We start from the raw sequence: 10,618 nt of genomic DNA, 5'->3' as shown, positions 1-10,618 counted from the left end.
ATCCCATGCATCTAGACTATCAGTCCCACTCAAGTCTCTCCCTTAAAGCCCTCTCATCTCTTCTCTTTCTCTGTCTCCCCTCCTCCCCTCCCCTCCCCTCCCTCTCTCTCTCATACACACACACACACACACACACACACTCTCTGTCTCCCTCTCTCTGTCTCTCTCTCTCTCTAGTTCTCAGCAGAGGAGGATAACAGGCTCCTCTCTTCTCTGGCTGAGTTCTTCTCATCAGTGGCACTGCCAGATTCTTCCCCCTGAACGAGCATGAGACAAGCGCTCTCTCCTCCCGGGAATGAGCGCACACACACCCTCACACACACACACACACACACACACACACACACACACACACACACATACATACACACACACACCCATGCGTGCACACAGGTACACACAAACATTCTCTCTCTACGACAAAATTTAGACCATTGTGTCTCGTCATACTATGTAGTCACAAAACAGAAGGTAATTTTTTAAAGGAAGAAAAAGGAAATTCTAATTAGATGTGCGCACGCATGCACACACACACACACACACACACACACACACACACACACACACACACACACACACACACACACACACATTCACTCCACAGAAACAAATGGGCCAGTGGGAGGCACTGGCATCACAGTCTATCAGCCCCAATTAGAGAATGTCTCTGTCTACCTCTCTCTCTTTCTCTCTCTCTCTCTCTCTCTCTCTCTCTCTCTCCTGCTCTTCTTTCTTTTTCTCTCTGTAACTCATCTTCTTTCCCAAACCCGTAATCCCTCCCTCTCAAACTCACCGACTCCCCCTTAGCGTTTTTTAACTGTTCTGAGGTGTCTAAATCAATAGGATCTGACGCGCAGGCAACTAGGAGAAATCTGTCTTCTTCAGTCATACACAGATACACTGTACAAACATGGCCACAAACACACACGCACCCACACCAACATCTGAGGACAAGGGAGTATTGACATATGCAGCTACCCTGTCAACCCCCCCCTGCCTCCACACACAGACACACACACACTCATTTCTTTTTCAGCTGATAAGGCATTACTGAAGGCCAAATGGCTGACTTGTGACACTGCTCATACAATGAACCCCTGCACTTCTCCATAATGCTTCCTCTCCTTTTCTTCTCCTCCTTTTCTTGTTCAGTCATTCATCCCCACCTAACGTTACACGACTACGTGATCAATAAACCTGAGGCCTCCTCAGCAAAGCAACACCCACCGTACCGAAAGGAAGCACTAATCAATAGTGGTGCCAATCGGGGACAATTGCTATAAGCACACACGCAAACCCATACTATGTTCATGCATCAACATATATGCTTCTGATCATATATGAATAGCCATAAAACCTGATTCTGATATAGAACTGCGTAAAAGCTGTTCGTATGAAAGAATGCTGCCACAATGAGAGAATGACAGAACAGTCGAATATAGGAATGGACTGAGTCCGCCTTTGAGTTGGCTGAGTCTGACAGACTGTTGTTTATGGCTGTCTGTCAAATCGGCGAGCGTAAAACACATGCATCATAAACGTGCGAGAGAGAGAGAGAGAGAGAGAGAGAGAGATGGAGAGAGTGAAATAGATAGATAAATAGATAGATACAGAGAGAAAGAGAAAGAGAGAGAAAGAGACAGAGAGAGACAGAGGTGGAGGAAATACCACACTGACAATGTGGGACGTAGCAAGATAATTGAGAACAGATGTGTCTTGAAGCCCTGATAAATACAACTTGAACTCACACACACACACATACACACACACACACACACACACACACACACACACACACACACACACACACACATATCTAATGGAAAGTGTGCTATGAAAGACACATATAGTACTATCTCTGTGTCTCCTTAACTCTGTCTCTCGTGCCCTTGTGCTCTCCATATCTGCCCGTTTATGTCATCTGAAGTGATATCATGGGTCTTTTAACCTAGTTTCAGTAGCCTAGTCCTTGTCCTCTTGTCTCATCTTCTGACCGTAGAGATAACACTACTGCCACACACCAAAGTACAAGACACAGCAACACACACACACACACACACACACACACACACACACACACACATACACACACACACACACACACACACACACACACACACACACACTCTCTACCATAGTTACATTGTGGTATTAAAGTATTTGGGAGAGTAAAAATGGAACATGCATACATTTGAGAAAAATTACCAAAAATGACTTTATATAATTATGCATGTGTGTGTTTGTGCATATATGTGTGTGTATGTGTTGGGGGGGGGGGGGCATGCTGGCACACTGTGTCATAGAGAGAGACTTGAGTGATGACCTTTTAATCCAATTTCAAGGAATGAATGGGGTGGATTATCTTGACACTATCAGTCAGCATCTTACACAGCCCTAGCCACAACCAGTGAGTAACACATGTTGGCATGTCAGACACACACCAATCCATTCTCTGAGCAGTTACTGTGTTAAGGAGGTCCTTTAGTCAAGGACTACATCTCAAAACCGCATGTGCTGTTTTGGCCTGATCTTTTCAGTGACCATCCACAGAGAGAGAGAGAGATAGGGAAAGAGAGAGATAGGGGGAGAGAGAGAGAGAGAGAGAGAGCATAGTTCTTGTTGCCATGAGCCGTTGTCATGGATACGAAGGTAACGACCACTTACACATGACTCATCAAACGTTTCATGGTGGATGGGCGATCTGACTGTGGTAGCCAGCATCGACTGATTTCTTTAACTGTTAGAGCTGAAGAGCTGTTTGACAAATCCTGTATATTTATTGTAACTGTAGTTATGGAATGAAAAGTCGAAAATGTAGACCTGCTATGGACCCTAAACGTGTTATAATGCACTTTTGTTAAAGCCGTTTTCGTAGGCCTAGCCCACTGGACCAACCTGTCCTGAATCATTTAATCATTCTTCAAATAACAAAATAATATCCTTATAGGAATAAAACAAATTGATATAACAGATCTCAAATGTCTTTCATATTATCAAAATGTTCACCTGCATGTCAGTTAGCCTCCTATTTTATTAACCTGCCTCTTGGCCTGGTCGCTGCACTCGGATGGTTAAGTGAAATTAGGGAGTCTCCCCCACAGTCACAATGCGCGAGGTGAGTGACAAAGACCGTGTGCAGCAGTTTTCATTCTCTGTCTCCAGTCTCGCGCCTCGCCCTTTTCTTTGGGAGAAAAATGCGTGCGTGCGAGCGTGCGTCTCCGCGCGTGAGTGAATGTGTGTGTGCGTGCGTGCGTGCGTGTGTGCGTGCGTGTGATGCTTTAAAACAAAAGGCGCCGGTGACAGCCACCACGCGGGCGCATCACACACCCCTCCCGTGTTCATTACAGGGCTACAAGTGCGTTATTGTGCCTATGGATCAAGCTTCGTTTAATCGACATTCAGACCATTGAAAACGTTTTCAGTAAACTGCACTGTGTTTGGTAAAGACGTAATTAAGTCGTCTTTTTGCCCAGCCTGTCTGCAGGGGCCAGACATCTCCTCCCTTCCATCCATCTCCCTTTCTGTGCGTATCCCCATGGGTGTGACCCCCTCTCTCAGAACTGTCAATCTAGGTGCGCGCATACAGACAGCTTGCATCCTGAACAGCGTGTGTGTGGGACGAAGCAAGGGGCGCTGGCTGGCTGGCTGGCTCTTGACACCGTTAAATTCGATGCCAGTTAAAGGTACCCTAGTGGAATGGGTTCGTGTAATAAATAATGGGGAGAGGCTGGAGGCAGGGGGAGGCGATGGTTGTAACTTTCCACTTGTCAAGTCAAACCCGCGACGATGGAAGCGCGAGACATGGTGCGTCCGCTCTTCCGTTGAACGTTTAGCGACCCTTCACGCTCCACCAACTCGACCCAGTAGGTTTCTTCCGAAATGGAACACTAATTTAGAGATGAGGTTGACCTAAGCTATTGTGCCCGGAAAAAAATGATGGCAGAACACAATGAGGAGCGCATACACACTGAGCCCATTTAATTAATCTAAAAAGTTGATTAGAATAGACAACATGTATTTGAAAAGGTTAAAACTGAGAGGCATTACTGTAAGTGAATAACAAAATATCAAATTCAGTCGTGGCACGCCCCAAAAAGGACCACTCGCAATAATGGACCACTTTCAAGGAAGATGCAAGGATACGGAAACAGATAGGAAGAAATTGGCCTGTGACAATAATGATAAATGTAACGTGGAGCTTTCAGAGTAAAACATATAAATAACCATACAGATAGAGAAGTGTAGTCTACTTACTTTTCTATCAGTCACCTCTTCCCCCACAGCTTCGATGATCCCAGAACACTCCATCCCCGGCGTTACGGGCGGGGACGGGAGCCGGTCGTAGAGCCCTTGGCGAGCCAAAAGATCGGCGAAGTTGAGCCCGCACACCTTGACCCGCACCATTACTTCGCCGGCCTTCAGGGCTGGCTTCCCCTTCTTCACTTGCAGCTTAACTTTATCATAACCACCATATCCAGTCAGAACCAGGGATCGGTAGGTGAAAGTCTCCTCCTCTGGCGCCTTCTCTGCTGCTGGGGTGGCTGCAGCCTCAGTAGCGGCGCTGTCGGGCGGGGAGTCTGGCTTGGTCTCTGCTTTCGGCTCCTCAGCGGGTTTTTTAGTCTCTTGGTTTTTCTGCTCTTCAGCATTCTGCTGCTGAGCTGGTGCGTCTTCGCCAGACATTTTCAGAAGTATATGTTGGACTATTTAGCAGCAAGACCACTGAGATGATCAGGTTTTCTTTATCTTTTTTTTTCAAGTCTTTCTGAATGAATTTCAGACGCGCGTCTCTGTGTCTCAGATAAACTTAGTCAGACAGAGACAAAAATGAACAGGTTCTTATTTCTATTATTAATCAGCGCTGAGTGCGTTAGCCCGAAGTCTACAGGAAAATAACGGACACTGCGCGACGCCTTCTGCACCCGAAGGTTGACAACAGAACTCCGCGTTTTCACAAAGAGTGTATGAGTCTGCACGTCAATGTAATTGTGTGGGACGCGATGGGGCTCTCTAGAAATCCCGGAAAGCGGAAGAAGGATCGGCATTCTGAGGTGGTGCCCAGACACAATGTATGCAGGGGCCTGCCCATCAAGTTTGAGGGAAAATATGGTGTAGTGGAGTATAATATTGGAAAGTTTATTAAATACTAGCTTAGCGAGAACATAGTTTCTTGCCTTAATTTGAACATTTCCATGACAACTTTATGAAAATTACGTGGAATAGATAAACAGATAAGAAAACTGAATGTCTTTTAACCAGGCCTATTTTAAATTTCTGGGTGCCCCAAAATTTAACCTGGGTATAGCTTACAGTATGTTGTGTACATATGGGTAAGGATGACTTGTAAACCATAAACGTCAGTCATAGCACATGAATAATGTATTGCAGGACGTCTGTTTCTGTTTCTGTGAACAAATCTGTTTTTACAGCAAATGTCTATTCTCTTGAACTAAATTACTCAAGAGCACTTTCCAACAGTACCCTGTTATATACATATGTACACACAGACACACACACACACACACACACGCACACACACACACACAGACACACACACACACACACACACACATTGTCTTCTTCTTTCTGTCTATCACTGTGTCTCTTGAGGAGACAGAGCAGTGAAAGTGTTACATCAGTTGCTAGTCAAAGGTGACAGGAGAGGAAACAGACTGGAAAAATAGGAAGTGAACGTACACAGCTTTTTTTGGTCCTTCTGCAGACACGCTGCATCATGCCCTGCTGCTCAGACTGGTGCCAGCTTACGATGGTGTGTCAAGTGTCCCCATGCATGGTATGATAGGGTATGAGTTTAGCTGTTTCTAAGTCAGAAAAAACGATATCTGTTGAAGACCTCACGTTTCCTGCATGTGTGCACAGACTGTTGTGACAGTGTGTTACAGTGTGTTAATGCCTTGGAATGATGGAATAATGTTTTCTACTTAAGGTGAATCTCTTTTGAAATCTTTCCATATCTGAGAACCACTTATTCACCAACCAAAATTTGCCAGTGTGATAAAACCGCATGTTCACCTTTGGGCGTGGCAACAGAATATACTAGAACCTGCTGATGCTGCCCTGTCCTTTGGCCGAGCCTACGGGTTACTTATGCAACTGCCATTTCTTTGGGGTTGCTGAGCCTGGGTGCAGCTTCAGCTTAATACCTCTTCAGTCTGCCCCCACAGGGAGACACTGGAGGAAATGATCCATCACATGGACCTTAATAGGCAAGCAGATCAATAACCCTCAGACAGAACTAATGAAAGCATGGACCTTAATTGTAATTTTGAAATAGGCTTTATTCATTATTTATATATACATTTCATTTCATTTATATTATGTTTATTTGAATGGATCTATTAGAGCTACTATATCTAATGTGGATGTACGGCGGAGGCGGCACCTGAGGGGCGCTGCTGCGTGATTATGGGAGCTGTTCCGACACCATGCCTCAGCACAAGTGGGTTAGGTACTGTGAGTAATTAAGTACAGTCCATGGCCTCGATAACACAGACACAGACACACACACACACACACACACACACACACACACACACACGCACACGCACACGCACACGCACACGCACACACACACACACACACACACACACATACACACACACACACACACACACACACACGCACATGCACATACACAAGCATACAATTAAGAAACGTATGTACTCATCTGCATTCATCTACACAAAGGCTTGCATGCAAACTGGCACATATATGCCGGCAGGCATGTAGACACACACCCACAAAACACTGGCAATCTCAGTCTTGCCAGTGGCACACACGCTGGTAAAACAAGATGTGATGAGAGCAAGTGGATGCATAAGCTGTCAAATATATGTGGACAGACAGAGGCATAATGTCCCACAAAGTTGCACAGCGCTCTTGAGGATGCATGCAACACCCTTAGAGAATTAGGATTAGAATCTAGTTCTAGTTCTCCTTCTGTCCTTATGTCACACATACCCACATACATGGACACACACAAACGCGCGTACACACACACACACACTCACCCACACACACCCAGACACATGGACCCATATGAAAAGCCACACAATGCATATTCATGACTTGGAAATCCTGTCCCTAAATTGATCAATAGTCATCTGCAATGCTGATTTGGGCAGCTGCCTTTTGACCTCTGACCTCATGACACAGATACATTCCCCCTGTACAACCACAGCCAGTCAACATACATAATCCTTATGCTGCAAGAAGTACCAGAAGCACCAGAATGAGCAAATCAGATAAATAATTATAATCATTTTAAAAGTAATGCTGGAGTCCACCTATTCCAATTATGTGATTAGAAGTTACTGGCTATAAATCACAGTCAGCATAGTTTATATAACAGCCTAATATATCACCCCACAAAAAAATCCTGGATGACTATAATGGTACACTGAGGTTTGTGTCCTTCAAATAAACAAAACATCATGGCTTGTACATTTTTGTGTGCAACCATGAACGCAGCATGGATATGTGTTGTTGTTTAGGACAGGTCTGCAGCCGCAAGCCCTTACTAAATCAGGGCCTCAGCAGCATAAGAGCCACATTTAGGCCTGATTGCATCAGTTTGCCAGGGAACTTGGAATCTGAGTGACAATACGAAGAAATATGTCAGTGCACAAAATATATTTCAGCTATGCAAACTGAAATCTAATTACTGAAGTGGTATAAATGCAATTGGAAATACTCACAGCCCCCCCCTTCAGACTTTTGCCACTGAATTCTCCAGAATATTTGAAAAATAAAGAACAAAATCTGTTCTCTGTTGCCATCTGCTGTTGTAAAATTCAATCACAGGTTTTGGCCTTTAATATTACTTTCTCATTAAAAGAAAGAAATCATATGTAAGAATATAGGAAAGAAAATAAAGAAATGAAAATCATGACAGTTACAGTAAATTTGAAAAGGGGACAATGAAGGATGAATGAGTAGGCCTATTTTAGAGATGGGGAAGGAGTGGGTGGGGGATGGGGGGGGGTTATGATACCTTTAAATGCTTTGAAACTCATGACTCATGGTCACGTTACAGCTATTAGTCATTTTAAGTGAAGATCATGTTTGGTATGATGTAATCGCCCCATCTGAGGCACTTCTGCATGTTTCCTGGCATCTTTGTCCCTGTTTCACAATGATCCTTGCCGTCCGCTCTCCTTTCCTTCACTCATACGCCATATACTATGGGTCGTGCTGTCCTTAGCTGCCGGATAATGCGCTGAATTTCACTTGCCCAGAGACGTTTGCCGTGATATCCCAATAATACGAGGTGTTTTGCACTGGTGAAGCGCAAGCTAACTATAAAAGGGTGGTTTCAATGTTTACCCAAACGTTTAAGAGTCAGTGCTGATGGATGTAGTGTGTACTTGCCTACTGCCTATTGGTTAATGAGTGATTGGATGTTGCAGCGAAATCAACACTTGACCAAAAGCACCCAGCCAAAACAGACAAACAAATAAATAAATAAATAAATAAACAGCATAGATCAGCATTAACAGTGGGATTGTCTAGTCACTGTGACCTAAGATGCCTTTTCTTGAGTGATACTCAGCAACGATGGTTCTATTTCCACATTCCATTGTATTCAGTGTGGATCGGATGCGCGTGTAGTTCCTCTTGTCTACGCCTGGTATGTGACTAAGAGACTTGAGTGGATCAGGTGGAGGGGCATGTGAGCACACAGTACACCAGCAAAGACGTGATACAGAGAGCTCGAGCAGCAGAGGTGGTGCAGCTGTAAGTTACATAGATGGCAGCCTGGTCAGGGCCACATGTGAATTCAATACTTTGTGACGAGAGTACTGGTTTGGGATCAGCATATCAACATTTTGTCTGTGAATTAAGGTAAATCTGCCACAAACAAGGCTGTCTTTTTTCTAAAATCTCCCCACAACTATCTAATGAGACCATTTGTTTTGTTTACGTGAACAGGTTTATGAACATCTATAGGACCTTGCAACATGGATGGGAATACAATAGCTAACTGTGCAATGAATCTCAAACCAAACTTGCATATAACTTTTCTGGCTGCTTCCGTGCTCCGAGCTTGTCATATTTTCCTCCAGCATTTTCTCAAAACAGCCGTGACTGTCTAGAGACTTCAATGGTCTTCCAGAAGGTTCCGTGAGTAGAACCAACACACAGCCAAGGTTCATTCGGCCACAGTTACCTCTGCCAATTTGAATACACCATTTTCAGATGCTAAATAAAGTAATTTAGCATTTGAGTTAACAAATATGTCTGTGAAATGCAGACTGAATTGTGGATTACACCAACTGGTCAACTGCTTAAGTAAACCTGTCAGTCAGCTTTCCAGATGTCTATCCAATAGCTGAAGACTGATTTCATTAACTCGGATTTTACCTACTGGCTTTACGAACACAGTTCATTCAATTCCATTCAAACACATGACTAGTGACTCACATGCCTTGTTTTTGCTGAGTGGCCTGCCAACGTTTAAATTTCAACCTTGACCCACAAATCACATGTGCAAATAACCAGTCAGAGGAACTGATGTCCTAATAGAGGGGATGATGTCACAGGTTGACCCAAGGAGAAAAGTGGATGCTATTGGTCTGTGTTGTTGCACTTTGGCATTGTTCAGATGATTGCACTGCTGACCTGATGCTGCCATAACAGTAACCTCCTGACCAGCAACCAACCCATAGACTTGTGTCTGTAGTCGACATTTGTTTTGCATGCATGCTTACTCTTTTGAGCTATTCTGTTTATTTTTCTTGGTTCCCAGGAGGGTATAGTAGAGCCAGAGGACATTATAAAGCTAAAGAAAATAACATTAGGAATTGTGTATGGTACAATGGTCTGATATCAACTAATGCAATGCAAAACCCCAAAGCTCAGAGACTTCTGTCCATTCATAGTCCATTAACCATGCTTGATGAGCGAGTGTCAAAATGAAACACTATAAAGGTTTACCTGACCTAAACATATTAAAGGGAACTTTTTAAAACAGGCTTGTTGGTTCAGTCAAGACCTCTCTCACTTGCAGTTCTCCAAAATGTTGGCTAAATCAGGCCATTAGCAACAAACAAATATTTCATTTCAATCTGTATGAATTGCATTTTTTATGAATCTAATACAAAAAATCCTAAAATTATGTGTTTTACTTGTAGCCTCCCAGATGATGGCTCATGGTTGTCAATATTATTATAGTTCAAGTGAGAATAACTTCTTGAGCAGCCCTTAACACAACAATTGTGGTGAGAGATTTCACAGAGATTTCATCCTTGTTGACCTCCCATTGCTCAGCCTTTGCTGTGGTGTCATCTCAAGCATTTCCCATCCACCGACATACCATCTGTAGGATCATTACTGGCCGCCCCTGCGCTTTGAATTTTGCTCCATGGTTCCCCAGCATCATGCTCTCGTGTCACAGATTACAGCCCTTTTGAACAAAAATGCCTTCAAATGGCAGGCCCATCAGGAGAGACAGAGGACTTCCTTCACTATACTCCCTTAAACTGAAGAAAAGTGGCAGTTTTTAAGCCAACTCACCATATGTTTCTTTGATTGCATTTCACCACATGTCAATTCACAGTACTGCCATTTGGACTTCCAGCTGCACTAAATTGGTGAAAGT

At 43.9% G+C, this 10,618-nt stretch overlaps 1 protein-coding gene across 1 annotated transcript in view; it reads right to left on the bottom strand.

Moving 5' to 3' along the window:
- Positions 1-4,973, bottom strand: part of vat1 (vesicle amine transport 1) — a 24,194-nt gene extending 19,221 nt beyond the window's left edge. The window contains exon 1 of the mRNA XM_012816794.3: positions 4,255-4,973. Coding sequence (XP_012672248.2) covers positions 4,255-4,680 — 426 coding nt within the window. The 5' untranslated portion in view covers positions 4,681-4,973. The remainder of the gene's footprint in view (positions 1-4,254) is intronic.
- Positions 4,974-10,618: the final 5,645 nt, after the last annotated feature.

The sequence above is a fragment of the Clupea harengus genome, chromosome 1 (genome assembly GCF_900700415.2).
Source record: "Clupea harengus chromosome 1, Ch_v2.0.2, whole genome shotgun sequence".
Classification (NCBI taxonomy): domain Eukaryota; kingdom Metazoa; phylum Chordata; class Actinopteri; order Clupeiformes; family Clupeidae; genus Clupea; species Clupea harengus.
Note: the sequence above shows the minus strand (reverse complement) of the source record. Positions and strands in the feature narration are given on the sequence as shown.